General features: G+C 44.0%; 1 protein-coding gene across 2 annotated transcripts; it reads left to right on the forward strand.

Annotated features, from left to right (window-relative positions):
* Positions 1–4,410: 4,410 nt before the first annotated feature.
* LOC109898579 (zinc finger CCCH domain-containing protein 7B) lies at positions 4,411–16,316 on the forward strand. Of its 2 annotated transcripts, none has more exons than XM_031827568.1 (23): positions 4,411–4,591; positions 4,849–4,916; positions 5,070–5,106; positions 5,386–5,583; positions 6,021–6,179; positions 6,599–6,679; positions 6,900–6,953; positions 7,423–7,465; positions 7,583–7,779; positions 7,874–8,294; positions 8,416–8,477; positions 8,672–8,780; positions 9,483–9,641; positions 9,810–10,018; positions 10,580–10,680; positions 10,761–10,942; positions 11,255–11,334; positions 11,461–11,618; positions 11,914–12,019; positions 12,261–12,369; positions 14,470–14,597; positions 14,817–14,986; positions 15,195–16,316. In XM_031827568.1, exons 1-23 carry the CDS (start codon positions 4,571–4,573, stop codon positions 15,373–15,375), a joined length of 3,033 nt encoding a protein of 1,010 aa, XP_031683428.1. In that variant the 5' UTR covers positions 4,411–4,570; the 3' UTR covers positions 15,376–16,316. The 2 variants fall into 2 exon arrangements, with proteins under 2 accessions (XP_031683428.1, XP_031683429.1); XM_031827569.1 differs by having other exon boundaries at positions 4,437–4,572; positions 15,195–15,901.
* Positions 16,317–16,617: the final 301 nt, after the last annotated feature.

Genomic DNA, 16,617 nt, shown 5'->3' on the forward strand with positions numbered 1-16,617 from the left:
GTTTCAACTTACTTATATTATTTCTATCATAAGAAAAACATCAAATTTTATAGAAGACACATTTAAAAAAGTTCTACCCAATGACATCATCAGAAGTTAAAAACATTTACAAAAACTGTAGCTAGGTGTCCATCCAATTGGCGACACATTTTAATGCGAATATTTTAAAATCTACATAAAGAAAATATGCGTTCTTCCCACCAGGGATGTTTCCACCAAACTGACTTTTGCGGATAAAAAACACATTTTTCATTGTATGGATAAGCGCAAGAACAGCAGTCAAGCACCTATCATATGTCACCAGAAATAAGACCCTTGATATTTATTTATCTCAGTCAGTTAGAAAAGCTAAGGCTAGCTTTTTCAAACAGAAATATGCATCCTGTAGCACTAATTCCCAAAAGTTTTGGGACATTGTAAAGTCCTTGGAAAATAAGAGCACCTCCTCCCAGCTGCCAACTACACTGAGGCTAGGAAACTCTGTCACCACCGATAAATCTTTGGTAATCGATCATTTCAAAAAGCATTTTTCTATGGCTGGCCACGCTCTCCACCTGGCTACCCCTACCCCGGCCAACAGCAACTGCAGCAACTTGCCCAAGACCCCCCCCCCCATTTCTCCTTCACCCAAATCCAGACAGCTGATGTTCTGAAAGAGCTGCAAAATATGGATCCCTACAAATCAGCTGGGCTAGACAATCGGGACCCTCTCTTCAAAGGGGGAGACACTCTAGACCCAAACTTATGGATCTATATCCATCCTGCCCTGCCTTTCTAAAATCTTCATAAATAAACAGATCACTGACCATTTTGAATCCCACCGTACCTTCTCCACTATGCAATCTGGTTTCCGAGCTGGTCACGGGTGCACCTCAGCCACACTCAAGGTCCTAAACAATATCATAACCGCCATCATTAAAAGACAGTGCTGTGCAGCCGTCTTTATCGACCTGGCCAAGGCTTTCGACTCTGTCAATCACTGCATTCTTATCGGCAGACTCAGTAGCCTTGGTTTCTCAAATGACTGCCTCGCCTGGTTCACCAACTACTTCTCAGATAGAGTTCAGTGTGTCAAATTGGAGGGCCTGTTGTCCTCTCTATAGGGGTGCCACAGCGTTCAATTCTCGGGACGACTCTTTTCTCTGTACATATCAATGATGTCGCTCTTTTACCCTCGTAAAACTGACTATTCTACCGACTTCAGCGATGTCATTTACAAAATAGCCTCCAACACTCTACTCAGCAAACTGGAAGTAGTCTATCACAGTGCCATCCATTTTGTCACCAAAGCCCCATATACTATTGACCTGTATGCTCTCGTAGGCTGGCCCTCACTACATATTCGTCATGTAACCCACTGGCTCCAGGTCATCTATAAGACTTTGCTAGGTAAAGCTCCACCGTCTCTCAGCTCACTGGTCACCATAGCAACACCCACCCATAGCACACGCTCCAACAGGTATATTTCGATGGTCATCCTCAAAGCCATCACTTCCTTTGGCCATCTTTGCTTCGAATTCTTTGCTCCCAATGACTGGAACGAATGATAAAAATCACTTATACCTCCCTCTCTAACTTTAAGCATCAGCTGTCAGAGCAGTTTACCGATCACTGTATCTGCCAATCTGAATATAGCACACCCAACTACCTCATCCCCATATTGTTATTTATCCTCTTTTGCACCCCAGTATCTCTAGTTCCACATCAGAATCTGCACATCTATCACTCCAGTGTTATTGCTAAATTGTAATTATTCCGCCTCTATGGCCTATTTATTGCATTACCTCCCTACTCGTCTACATTTGCACACACTGTACATAGATTTTTTATTGTGTTATTGACTGTACATATGTTTATGTGCAACTTTGTTGTTTTTTGTCGCACTGCTTTGCTTTATCTTGACCAGGTCGCAGTTGTAAATGAGAACTTGTTCTCAAAATAAAGGTGAAATAATATATATTTTTTAAAATGATTACAATACTGGGTGGGATGAATATATTTTATATGACATATATTATTTTTTGTTAACTAGTAAATGGCAGCCTACAACAGTGTGTTTAAATCATTTCTAACTTGTTAACAATTTCTGCTAGTTAGTTTTTGCTACCATGTGGGTTTTAGCTTGCTTGAGCCTGCTAACTGAGGAGTGTTAATTCACCTGTTTCCATACACGTTTCATTTTAAAGCATTTCTCTTACAAAGGAGTTGTTTAATCTAACTGCTTAACTATTTATCTGGACATGGAATTGTATTTGGGGATTATTATTATTTTTTTAAACTTTTTCAGATTTTTACAGGAAAATGCCAAGGGCACTATCTGATGTGTCGAGACATTTCACTGCAGCTAATGTAGAAGGAAAAGCTGTGTACATTTGCAAATACTGAGCCAAATCATATGTGAAGAATGCAACAAAGATGCAGAATCATCTGCCAAGTGCATAAAGTTCCCTAGCCGCGTCCTCAGAGCATGCGCAGACCAGCTGGCTGGTGTGTTTACGGACATATTCAATCAATCAATCCCTATCCCAGTCTGCTGTACCCACATGCTTCAAGATGGCCACCATTGTTCATGTTCCCAAGGAAGCTAAAGTAACTGAACTAAATGACTATCGCCCCGTTGCACTCACTTCTGTCATCATAAAGTGCTTTGAGAGACTAGTCAAGGATTATTTCATCTCCACCCTACCTGATACCCTAGACCCACTCCAATTTGCTTACCGCCTCAATAGGTCCACTGACGATGCAATCGCCATCACACTGCCCTATCCCATCTGGACAAGAGGAATACCTATGTAAGAATGCTGTTCATTGACTACAGCTCAGCATTTAACATCAGTACCCTCCAAAATGGTCATTAAGCTTGAGATCCTGGGTCTCGACCCCACCCTGTGCAACTGTGTCCTGGACTTTCTGACGGGCCGCCCCCAGGAGGTGAAGGTAGGAAACAACATCTCCACCCCGCTGATCCTCAAAACTGGGACCCCACAAGGGTGCGTTCTCAGCCCTCTCCTGTACTCCCTGTTCACCCATGACTGTGTGGCCATTCACGCTTCCAACTCAATCATCAAGTTTGCAGACGACACAACAGTGGTATGCTTGATTACCAACAATGACGAGATGGCCTACGGGGAAGAGGTGAGGGCCCTCGGAGTGTGGTGTCAGGAAAATAACCTCTCACTCAATGTCAACAAAACAAAGGAGATGATCGTGGACTTCAGGAAACAGCAGAGGGAGCACCCCCCATCAACAGGACAGTAGTGGAGAAGGTGGAAAGTTAAGTCCCTCGGTGTATACATCACAGACAAACTGAAATGGTCCACCCACACAGACAGCGTGGTGAAGAAGGCGCAACAGTGCCTCTTCAACCTCAGGAGGCTGAAGAAATGTGGCTTGTCACCTAAAACACTCACAAACTTTTACAGATGCACAATCAAGAGCATCTTGTCGGGCTGTATCACCACCTGGTATGGCAACTGCTCCACCCACAACCGCACGGCTCTCCAGAGTGTAGTGCGGTCTGCACAACGCCTCACCGGGGGCAAACTACCTGCCCTCCAGGACACCTACAGCACCCGATGTCACAGGAAGGCCAAAAAGATCATCAAGGACAACAACCACCCGAGCCACTGCCTGTTCACCCCGCTATCATCCAGAAGGCAAGGTCAGTACAGGTGCATCAAAGCTGGGACCAAGAGACCGAAAAACAGCTTCTATCTCAAGGCCAATCAGACTGTTAAACAGCCATCATTAACAGAGTGGCTGCTGCCAACATACAAACTCAAATCTCTGGCCACTTTAATAAATGGATTTAATAAATTAAATAAAGGCACTTTAATAATGTCTACATATCCTACATTACTCATCTCATATGTATATACTATATTCTATACCACCTAATGCATCTCGCCTATCCCTCAAGGTCCATCGGTCATCCACATATTTATATGTACATATTATTATTCATCCCTTTACATTTGTGTGTATAAGGTAGTCGTTGTGAATTTGTAAGATTACTTGTTAGATATTACTGCACTGTCAGAACTAGAAGCACAAACATTTCCCTACACTTGCATTAACATCTGCTAACCATGTGTATGTGACCAATAAAATGTGATAAGATCTTTGTTGGTGTTGACCTAGAAATAATACAAATGTCTTGCTTCAAGAGGTAAGATGAGATGAAACTACTCAATATCCCCATCTGCTGGCCTTTGCGCCAGAACTACAAAGAGAATAAATAAATAAAAAGTGAAAGCTATCCTAGCTAGATTAATTTCTCAAATAAAATACAAATGCACATTTTTTAATTTCGCGTATAATTGATTACTTCCTTATGACATGTCTAAACATGAAACATTTTATTCACAGCAAATAATCTCACTAGGACCTTGTGGCAGCCAAGCAACTCAAAAACAAACTAGGGAGGGAGGGAGTTCACTGTTCAGCTGAGGAATTGAAACTCACATGTAAACTGTCCATGCAAAAATACCCTTGCACTGGATGGCTGGTAGCTGTACAGCTCTAAATTCTTTGTGCTGAGATTTTCCTCTGTCCATAGCAGTAAACGTCGATGTATGTGTTTTATCACCAGGTGGGTTGTAACTTTCTCGAATCGTGCCCAGCTAACGTTAGCTAGCTAGCATGAAAACTTGAGGCATGGTTAACTATTTATCTAGCTAACGTTAGCTAAACAAAACAAATGTTTGGCTAAACTGGCCAATTATTGTTTTCTCGTTGCTGTATACTTCGCACGAGCTCTTGAACCTAGTTTATTTATACTGGCTAGTTAACGTTAATTCGATAGTAGACGTCAAAATTATGTTGATATGGGCCTTTCTCTTTTTACAGTGTGCAGAGATGGACATGGACCGTCAAAAGCGCCAGGAGGGTATTCAGAACGCCCTGGGACTCATACAGTGAGAAATTAACATTTCCCCTGCAATTCCCACAAGTTTTCAACAAAATTGTAGCCAGTTGCTCTCTTACATGTTATTCATCCTATACCCACAAACGACCATACGGCACTAGTTCACTTGTATTGATAGGTTATCTTTTCCTCTGTGTCTTAGGTCTTCTTTGCCTTATCCAAAGCCTGAAGGCTATAAGGTAGGGATTAATGAATGCCATGACTGTCTTCTCTCTTGATCTTAGTCTAGGCATGTCTACACCCCCTATACTGTTCCAAAGAACATGTGTGCTCACAGTCATGCAGCTTGCCCTTTGCAGCGATTTTCTCCTTTTCACATTTGGTCCATGGGAAAAAAGTACCAAAAACAGCCATAATACTGATTAGACACATCCATGACCTTTATGGCTTTTCCTGTGTACTGTCTTTATCTCACTCCCATGCCATATTCCTCTCCTCTTCCCTGAATGTCCCTCCAGGGGTTTCTGACCCAGTTGGTGTGTGACCTGCTGGATGAGGGAAATGCAATGTTCAGGGAGGGTGAGTGGCAGCAGGCCATAAAGGACTTCAGTGAGGGTGTTAACGTGGCCCACTATGCCCAGGCTGAGTCTCTAGAAATTCCCTCAGCCCTGCTGGAGAGTCTGTATTTCAACAGGGCAGCAGCCTACCACAGCATGGTGAGTCAGAGTGGTGTGTCACCAGGATTATGCATCTTTGATCCACAATATGGATGATTGAATGAGGTTCAAGATTCTGTATACAAAAGGTATGAAGTCATCTCTTAAATCGAATATTTAATAGCAATTGTGTTGTAAGCAAATGTGCTGTAGTGGGCAAATATTGAACCAACGGTGAATACCCATGGCACTTTCTCTATTTCAGTATTTTGTGTTGTTGCATCACATTGCATCATGTGCAACATGTTTCAGCCTCATTGAACTTTTGCCATCATGACACACTTCCTCAACATCCCCTTGAAGTTACAGAGCCTGTATCATCTATCATTACCCCATTCTCATTAGCCTGTATTAACCACTATAGTATGGCCTTAGTCTTTCACTCTGTGGCAGAACCCACACGTTACCTGTCATCTCTTTCTCTCCATCTCTCTCAGGGGGAGTATGAGCAGGGTGTGCAGGACTGTGACAGTGCGCTGGCGCTGTGCAAAGACAGTTGCAGGGCACTCTACAGGAAGGCTCTATGCCTGCGGGAGCTGGGCCGCTTCAGAGAGGCCTACAACTGCAGCACGGGCTGCCTGCTCACTACGCCTAACGTGAGTAACATTATGAATTACCCCTTCACATCAGAGGCTGTTTTCTTGGACTAGAAAAGCATGCACACCTTTAAAAGGTTAAGTAGCATATTGTTTTTATCTATAAAAAGTCTAGCACAACTAGCAACGTTTCTTTTTACCACTTGACATATGTCATTTGGGATTCCTCATGATGATCTGCTAGTGGAGAAGGAGATTTTAATTTCATACAAGTGGATTTGTTTCCACATTTCCTTCTCTCCTTCGAATACCTTTTGATGTTTTTCAAAAGAATGTGAGAAGATGTGACGAGGGGGGAGACCTCACACCGTACTTTTGAAGTATCATGTAGCTCAGAATAAGTGTTTGTGAAATTTATTTAATAAAAAGCTTATTTAAATGTCAATAATAATTTTTTAAAACTATTGTACTCTTCATAGGACAAACATGTGTATGAGTTGGCGCAGGAGCTAGCTAACAAACTGGGCCTGAAGATACGCAACGCCTACGTTAGCACACAGGTGAGAATCCATTTCCAAAGCAGAAGGTCTAGATTTAAACAGCATAGCAACTTACCTTCCATGATAAGTGGCTTTGATTCAATTGTTCTCAATCTGCCATTCTCTGACCAAATCTGCCCTGGATTAAATCTCAATTTGGATTCATAACAATTGAAATAATTAAATTTGACATTTTCTTTAGGTTGCCTCTTTATGGAGTTAGTATTTGTTTCCTTTGCAGGAGTCGGCCACATCTGAGCAAAGTAATGGGAACACAGTTCCTTTTGCAGGAGAGGCAAGTACAACAACTTTCACCATTACACTTTTAAGGTTGCACTATGCAGAAATCGCTCTGCCATTTCCTGGTTGCTAAAAATAACAGTTTGCGTAATTATAAGGTAATTATAAGCTAGTATTGTTTAGAGAATCATTGTACCATCTAAACCTCTGTGAAATATATTTTCCATAACCAAAAATATTGTATTTTCAGCTGTTTGAAGCTGGTGTACAAAACCAAAAGTAAAAGATGCAAAAACAAAACATAAGAATAGGAAGCAGACAAATAGAGCACATAGAAAATATCTATCGCTTTTTAGACTTGCTTTCAAGTAGAATGATAGAAATGTGGTTATAGATCTATGTGCATTTAGTCGGGCTGCCCAAAAACTTGCCACTTAAACTGGTTGAGATTTGGAATGTACTTTGGTTTACCTCTTGATTTATTGTCACTTAAACAGCTGTTGTCTTTCTCTTTTCACCTCAAGATGTATAGCAGTGGTCTGGATTCCTTAAGTGACATTTCATCAGGTAGTAATTCTCCTGACCAGAGATGTTGAATTACCTATCACATTGTAATGTAAGGACTATCAAAGAAGATTTCTTCTAGAAAATTAAACTCACCTGTTCCCTCACCCTGTCTTTCAGTTGTTTTCTCCTGCAAGCCTCTATCTGCTGCTATCCCAGTTAGTGATGAATCCTCTCCCTCTGGTCCTCTGGTCTACTCCAACCTTCTGGGTAGCCCTGTCCAAGGCCCTCGGGGGTTGCCCTTCTCTGTGCCTGAGTCAGAGCACCTGGGTGACAGTGAGCTCATGGGAGATGATCTAGACAGCCTGCTGGACTGTGTGAGTTTGTCTACTGGTTGACGTAATATTCAGATATAGCTTCCTTGAATCTGTCAATGCAACTTCTCATTCTCTCCCTCTCGTTCTCATGCAGATTCCCCCTCAACGTGCCTTTCCCATCATCCTCCCCAGCTCAGCTTGTGTCCCCATCCAGCTCCCGTTTCCCTCAAGCCTGCCCGCACCCTCGCCCCGGCTCCCCCCAGCCTTCTTCAACTCCGCCATCAGCCAGCTCAACTCTCTGGACACCTTCCCAGGCATGGGTGGGGAGGATGCCCTAGGTGTGCTGAACTCTTTAGATGGCCTTGATGCACTAGATACTCTAGATACTTTAAACAACCTGGACACCCTTTCAGACCTTGGTGGTGGGGATGCCCCAGCTCCCACAACAGCACTCTATTCACTTGATGCCTTAGATGCCCTGGACAGTTTCTACCCACTTGGGGATGCAATAGCAGCCAAACCAGTGGTGGTGGGGGGAGGGGGGCTGGACTCCCTCTCTAAGTTCAACCTGCCTGGTGAGTCGATTGAGGGCGGTAATGTCTTGTTAGCTTATAGCAATGTATACATGGTTCATTTTTCTTTTAATGTTTAACACCAAGAAAGTTGTGAATCTAATGTTTGTTCTCACGCTATAAGGTGCAAGAATCTCCCACAATGTTCTCTCTGCAACATGTTCGCCCAAGAAGTCCAAACACACAGTAAGCCATTTATTTCTGTCAGCAGAATTTGCTGGACTCCCTCCCGTACATTGTGTACATTTAAATTAAAACATTTATTATGCAACATTTAGGTCACATAGAACTTTGTAGATGGAGTTCACCTTTTACAGTGTCATGCTAGTTTTGCCTTGACATATTAACTTAAATGAATTTCTATTACCATGGCGATGTAGGTGGTAAAGAATGGCCAGGTCTCCTCCAAGCTCTCTCAGCTTATCAAGAACCCCCTAGCAGCCACCCATGACTTCATGCAGGCCTGTGCCACGTGCTACAGCTGGATAGGTACAGTAGTGGTCATAAATAACTCTCAGACAGTGTCCTTCCCCCAGTTTACTACTTACTACTTTACTACTTTTTGTTTTTTTGTAGTCTACTTTTTCTCCCCGATTGATAGTTAGTCTTGTCCCATCGCTGCAACTCCCGTACGGACTCGAGAGGTGAAGGTCGAGAGCCATGCGTCCTCCCAAACGCGACCCCGCCCAGCCACGCTGCTTTTTGACACACTGTTCGCTTAACCCGGAATCCAGCCGCACCAATGTGTCGGAGGAAACACTGTACAGCTGGCGACCGAAGTCAGCGTGCTTGCGCCCGGCCCGCCACTAGTCGCTAGAGCGCAATGGGACAAGGACATCCTGGCTGGCCAAACCCTCTCCTAACCCAGACAATGCTGGGCCAATTATGCGCCGCCTCTTGGGTCTCCCGGTTGCGGCCGACTGCAACACGGCCTGGGATCGAACCCAGGTCTGTAGTGAAGCCTCTAGCACTGCGATGCAGTGCCTTAGACGGCTGCGTCACTCGGGAGGCGCCCTACTTCTAACTAATAAGACTGACAGTTTCAAGGCCATCATAGCACTGAGGTTCACTTCTCTATTGTTATCATTCTATGTCCCCCCCCTTAACTCCCTTTTCTCTCTCTGTCTCTCTCCCTATTTACCCCTTTACCCGTATATCACTCTCTCCTCCCTCCCTTTCTCTGTCTCTCAGGTCCAGGGGTCCTGGACTACCAGCACCAGGCAGAATTGGCCCACCGTTGTAAGCGGGACGTTCTTCTGTGTAGGATCAGGGCTGCAGAGCACCCTGTCTGGAACAGGGTGCGACCCCGCCCCACGCACAATTTTACTGGGGCGTTTATGCTCTGCAAGGGTACGGAAAATAACAGTCGCTGGTGTGTGAAAGAGGCTCTTTAGATGAAGAGAATGTGTGTGTGTCATAGGACGAATAACCCAGTTTTAATCTGTGGGAAAAAGGTCCTAAAGGGTAGCGTTGGTCTGTTTGTATATGTAGTAATCTAAGTTCCTTCCCTCTGTGCAGAGGTGCTGGAGACTCAGAAGTGTAAGTACAGGGCGGGCTGTACGTTTGCCTACTGCCAGGAGGAAGTAGATGTGTGGACCCTGGAGAGGAAGGGAGCCCTGAACAGAGACCTGCTGTTTGACTCACAGAGCCCCAACAATGACAGGCCCACACTCGGCATCAAATGCCTACTGCAGCTCCACAACGGCATGTTCATGTACCTCTGTGAGGTAGGACACACACACACACACTTGTGCCCTTACACAGACTCCATATGTCTAAGCTTGACCAGTGAAACATGGTAGAGGGCTGCGAGTCCCGACAGGGAGCGTGCAGTCAGACAGACGACTTTGGGATGAAAATATTTTTTCTTGTCCCGCAGATTATTTGGAAAAAGTTGTCTTTCTGCTTTGTATGCTTAAAAACACATGTTTTGCATTATTCACGCTCTGCTTCAACTTCAGTAGCCTACCTTTCCTCTCCTAGTTGGGAGTGAGAGTTCAAGTGTGCCGAGTATGTGTGGTCTCATTGAAATAGAGTAGGCTGCCTACATGGGCGGAGAATCACGTGGCCTTTAACTTAAATATGATTAGACTGTAGCTTACCACAGTGTGTATAACTACATATTGATAATGGAAAGAAGTGGAGGCACTCAACCAACGTGAGGTGCAATAAAAATGGGATGGAAAAAATCTGTCCTGCGCAGACCTCTAAAACAACCTTACTCATGCTCCCCCCTACTTGTCTCTGTTTACCTCAACTTTCCCCCTTGTTCTCTTCCCCCCTTTCAGGAGTGCTATGACAGTAAGCCCAGGATCATCAGTAAGCACAGTAAGGAGGTGCCGTCCACCTGCTCCAACCCCTGCGCCCGACACCCATTCGACAAAAACAAGTGAGTCGTGTTTGGTCCCCACATACACACACACACACACACACACAAACCCTCACACTTCCCCCCCCTATGCCCTGCAGGTGCCTGGTGCATGCGGTGAGGTCCAGCAACGTGCACTACACTAAGATCCGCCCGCTGTATACCCAGTGCCAGTTGGACGTGTGCCGCCATGCCCGGCGCTATGGCTGCCAGCAAGAGGACAGCTGCTCCTTTGCCCACTCTGTCATAGAGCTCAAGTGCTGGAGGCTGCAGCAAGACTCTGGTACAGTCAGATTGATGCACACACACTCATGAACATTGTACTTGGTCTCAGACACAGAGAGACATACTTATTCCTGTCTAATAAATGTGAAAACATTTTTTAAATGTTTTTAATGTAAAATATATTTTATTTGTAAATGTTAGTTTCTATACTAAAAGTCAGGAAAATTTCAACAAAGTCCAGTAGGTGTCAGTAGACACTGCCATTCAATTTTGTCACAGTTGATAAACACTGTTCATAAATACTGTCTGTAAAAAGTGATGCCTAGGCTCGACTAGGCATCACTTTTCTGTGTATGTTCCTGTACTATAGGCATCACTCATGAAGAAATTGTTCAGGAATCCAAGCGACACTGGCATAAAAAACAGGAGCAGAACACGCACAAACCCAAGGTATAATATCCCTGCTATGCTACATCTCATTATATGGTGAGGCAACGGCTCTTGTGTAGTTTGTCTGATTCTCTCTACCTTTTGCCTCTGTTTTTGTCCTCTCTGTTTTTGACTCATTGACTATAGCCGGTGTACATGCCACCACCATCTTCATCCTCAAGTGGTGGAGGAGGCTATAGCTTGAACCTGAAGAGGAAGTTTGTTTGTGGGCAGTGCTGGAGGGACGGGCTGGTCAGCGAGCCGGACAAAGCGCTTAAGTACTGTGCAGCCAAGGCCAGGCACAGGTGAGGCTGCACCCTACCTAGCATCCCTAGCCAGATGGAGGCCAGTGCTTCACTGTAGTATGCAACAATTCTATATGACTAACCACTGTTATTCACTATTGTCTATCAAATGGCCAATGTATGTTAGATGTGTAGTCTGAGATATCTGTGTTTGGTTTTTTGAATAACAATAGAGACTGTTCATCTCGGGGACACAAACCAAGGTGTATGGAGCGTTTACAGCAAAGCCCTATGTAATTTAGGATAGTATCTTTCTGGAAAGTCCACCATAACTCTTACATCTCTCTCCCTGTAGTTGGACGAAGGAGCGTCGGGTGCTGTTGGTGAAGTTCTTCGAGGGAAAGAAGTGGGTGATGGTGCGGACGTTGCCTTTTGCCAAGACCTACCCCCAGCAGTATGACGTGTGTGCTTCCCCCTGCTACTCCTCATGCACGATCTGCTAGAAATGATTTTTGATAGACTCAACCAAGCATATTATCATTGTGTCTATTTAACTTATAATGAACTATTATGTTTGTGTGATCATGGGTAATGGTATATATTGGTCAGTTGAATTTAATACTTAATCATTGAGACTGTGCAAACTTGTTTCCACAAACATCCTCGCAGTCTGTGTGTAACGGCATAACGTGTCCCCCTCAGATATGTGCCCATGTGGTGAAGCAGAAGAAGTGCCACTACATTGGGAACTGTGCCTTTGCCCACAGTGAAGAGGAGAAGCAAGTATGGACTTATATGAAGAACAATGGCTGTAAGTTTACACAATATTTTCGTTATCCATTAAACCTTTTGTTCCACATTATCGCCTTTGTTTACGTTGATCTATGAGAGGGATTGGTTCAGATGCCTATTATCCCCACCAGTACACATTAAATCAAATTGTATTGGTCACATACACATGGTTAGTAGATGTTAATGCGAGTGTAGTGAAATGCTTGTGCTTCTAGTTCCGACAATGCAGTAATATCTAACAAGTAATCTAACAAATTCACAACAACTACCTTACACACAAATGTAAAGGGATGAATAAGAATGTGTACATATAAATATATGGATGAGCGATGGCTGTGCGGCATAGGCAAGACGCAGTAGTCTGATGGCCTTGAGATAGAAGCTGTTTCTCGGTCCCAGCTTTGATGCACCTGTACTGACCTTGCCTTCTGGATGATAGCGGGGTGAACAGGCAGTTGCTCGGTTGGTTGTTGTCCTTGATCTTTTTGGCCTTCCTGTGACATCGGGTGCTGTAGGTGTCCTGGAGGGCAGGTAGTTTCCCCCCGGTGATGCATTGTGCAGACCTCACTACACTCTGGAGAGCCTTGTGGTCGTGGGCGGAGCAGTTTCTGTACCAGGTGGTGATATAGCCCGACAGGATGCTCTTGATTGTGCATCTGTAAAAGTTTGTGAGTGTTTTAGGTGACAAGACAAATTTCTTCAGCCTCCTGAGGTTGAAGAGGCGCTGTTGCGCTTTCGTCCCTACGCTATATGTGGGTGGACCATTTCAGTTTGTCCGTGATGTGTACGCCGAGGGACTTAACTTTCCACCTTCTCCACTACTGTCCTGTGGATGGGGGGGGTGCTCCCTCTGCTGTTTCCTGTAGTCCACGATCATCTCTTTTGTTTTGTTGACATTGAGTGAGAGGTTATTTTCCTGACACCACACTCCGAGGGCCCTCACCTCCTCCATGTAGGCTGTCTCGTTGTTGTTGGTAATCAAGCCTACCACTGTAGTGTCGTCTGCAAACTTGATGATTGAGTTGGAAGCGTGCATGGCCACGCCGTCATGGGTGAACAGGGGAGGGCTGAGAACGCACCCTTGTGGGGCACAGTTTTGAGGATCAGCAGGGTGGAGATGTTGTTTTCTACCTTCACGACCTGGGGGCGGCCAGTCAAAGTCCAGGACCCAGTTGAACAGGGCGGGGTCGAGACCCAGGATCTCATGCTTAATGGCGAGTTTGAAGGGTACTATGGTGTTAAATGCTGAGCTGTAGTCAATGAACAGCATTATTACAGTGGTATTCCTCTTGTCCAGATGGGATAGGGCAGTGTGATGGCGATTGCTTTGTCAGTGGACCTATTGGGGCGGTAAGCAAATTGGAGTGGGTCTAGGGTATCAGGTAGGGTGATGACAGAAGCGAGTGCAATGGGGCGATAGTCATTTAGTTCAGTTACTTTAGCTTCCTTGGGAACATGAACAATGGTGGCCATCTTGAAGCATGTGGGTACAGCAGACTGGGATAGGGATTGATTGAATATGTCCGTAAACATACCAGCATCCTGGTCTACGCATGCTCTGGGATACCGCCTGGGCCGGCAGCCTTGCGAGGGTTAACACGTTTAAAATGTCTTACTCACGTTGGCCACAGAAAAGCCGAGCCCACAGGCTTTGGTAGCGGGCCGTGTCAGTGGCACTTTATTGTCCTCAAAGCGAGCAAAGAAGTTGTTTAATTTGTCTGGGAGCAAGACGCCAATGTTCGCGACGGGGCTGGTTTTCTTTTTGTAATCTGTGATTGACTGTAGACCCTGCCACATATGTCTCGTGTCTGAGCCGTTAATTGCGACTCTACTTTGCCTCTATACTGACACTTTGCTTGTTTGATTGTCTTGCGAAGGGAATAGCTGCACTGTTTGTATTCGGTCATGTTTCCAGTCGCCTTGCCATGATTAAAAGCGGTGGTTCGCGCTTTCAGTTTTGTGCTAATGCTGCCATCAGTCCATGGTTTCTATTAAGGAAAAGTTTTAATAGTCACAGTGGGTACGACATCTCCGATGCACTCGCTCACCAAGTCAGCGTACATCAATGTATATGGATTAGTATTGTTACTTATGTTCCTCTTTGAACCTGTTCCTGAAGTGAAGGATATGCAGCAGATGTACGACATGTGGCTTACAAATCAAAACCGTCCGGCGGATGACACCCTGATCACCCAACACCTAGAGGAGAAGCAAATTGTCATGCCAACCGACTATGCTGAGCCAATGGTGAGTAAAGGCACTTACTCACAAAACCTGTTTGTTGGATGTAGAACGCAAACAATACATTCACCTTTCTCATTTGTAAAAGTGATCTACCATTATCAAGAAGGACTACATTTTGATAGTGTGTGCGTGCATCTTCATGCAATGTATGCGTATGTCTGTCAGTACGTTACGCATTCATACACACTATGAAGACAGTTCTACTGTGCACGTGTATTCTAGAGCGGCTTCCACTGTCGTCTGTGTGGGAGGCATAGTAACAGTGAGCGCCAGTGGCAGCAGCACATCTCCTCAGAGAAACACAAGGACCGTGTATTCAGCTGCGAGGGAGAGGACGAGAGCCTCACCTGGACATACCGCTTCCCCGGACTCCGCCTCGCCCTTTGTCCCAGGTAACACTCGCCCAGAATCACAGTACTGGGTCTCAATACTGTAGTTCCTTTCTCATTACCCATCAAGAGATGCTCTGTATATGCGCACAGAAAACAACTGGGATATGGCAGGGTTCACTTACCAAACCCTTGTCCTATTTGTTCCTATCAAATTTTATCGGTGCACAGTGATTGACATATGCATAATATAGATCAATGTGATTGACAGGCTGGAGAGTGGCTGTCTCGAGGGGGTGAGCTGTGACTACGCCCACAGTGCTGAGGAGCTGGTGGAATGGCAGGAGAGGCGGGAATTCCTGCGGCGGAAGCTGGCCAAGGCCCGTGAAGACATGCTCATCATGCCAGACGAGTTTGACTTTGGGAAGTACAACTTTCTCCTGCAGGACTGAAGCCCCTGTCCTCTATGTGAGACACTTGTACCTGTAAACAGACAGCAGTCGTCTGTTTTGTTGAAAACCCTGGGGGGTATTTTCTTCATTAGTTCGGTATTAGTTAACAGTTAATACAGTTTATACCTGTTTGAGCTGGTTAGGACTGCAAGTGCCTTATTTGTCCAATATTTTCAAAAGGGCTTAACAAATGAGATCTTGGTGCCTAATTTGAGTGGGGGGAAAAGTAATTTAGCACTGCCATTTAACAAAACAGTACCGATCAAATATCTCCATTACTAGTCTGTTTAGTCTATGTATGTCTTATTGAGGGATATTAAGAAATCATTTAAGCTTGCGTTCTTATTGGACTCTTTATACAACCCTCAAACATTTACAAATGTTCTTCCATCAAATGAAAACCGATTTGCTGGAAGGCACAAGTTATTCACTTTCACTTTGTTAATGTGTCTTATGCCACTTAAAGCTGCAATGTGTAACTTTTTCGGTGACCTGAGCAAATTTACATAGAAATGTTAGTTATAGAGCTGTCATTCTCATAGAACAGATCATTCAATGTGCCCTATTTCTATGCTTAATGTTCTTAAGTTTTGTTTTTGTACACCAGCTTCAAACAGCTGAAAATACTATATTTTTGGTTATTGGAAAGATATTTCACAATTAAGATGGTACAATGATTCTCTACATTTGCTTGTTTTGTCACAAACTGAAATTAGGCAAACTATTTTAATTTTAGCAACCAGGAAATTGTGAGTGATTTCTGTATATTGCATCTTTAAAGAATTTGCTGCTGCCATTGTAGACAGACAAACATTACAGAATGTGATCACAGTAATACAGTGGTACTGCAGGATGTTCATGGAAATATTTCAAAACACATTTTATTTCAATGTTTTATTCAATATTGTGAGCAACAAGATTAAAGTTTTTTTTTAAATTGACATACAATATAAGGATAATACCTTATTTCTAATGATGTGAACTTTATTTCTCAACTCCTAATATTGAGCTAATTGCACTCACAGGACAGTGTTTCTCCTATATTCATTTAGCAGCGGTGGCTCACCACTCCAAAAAATATGATTAAACATTTTCGGGCTGGTAAAACGTTTTCAGTGTAAACATAAACAACTAAACTAGAAAAGACATAATGGGGCTATATATTTGAAATAAGATCATTTAAGAACAACCACCAAAATAACTAACATAGAAAGGGAAAATCTAAAATTCAAAACATTTTAA

The sequence above is a fragment of the Oncorhynchus kisutch genome, linkage group LG6 (assembly GCF_002021735.2).
Source record: "Oncorhynchus kisutch isolate 150728-3 linkage group LG6, Okis_V2, whole genome shotgun sequence".
NCBI lineage: Eukaryota > Metazoa > Chordata > Actinopteri > Salmoniformes > Salmonidae > Oncorhynchus > Oncorhynchus kisutch.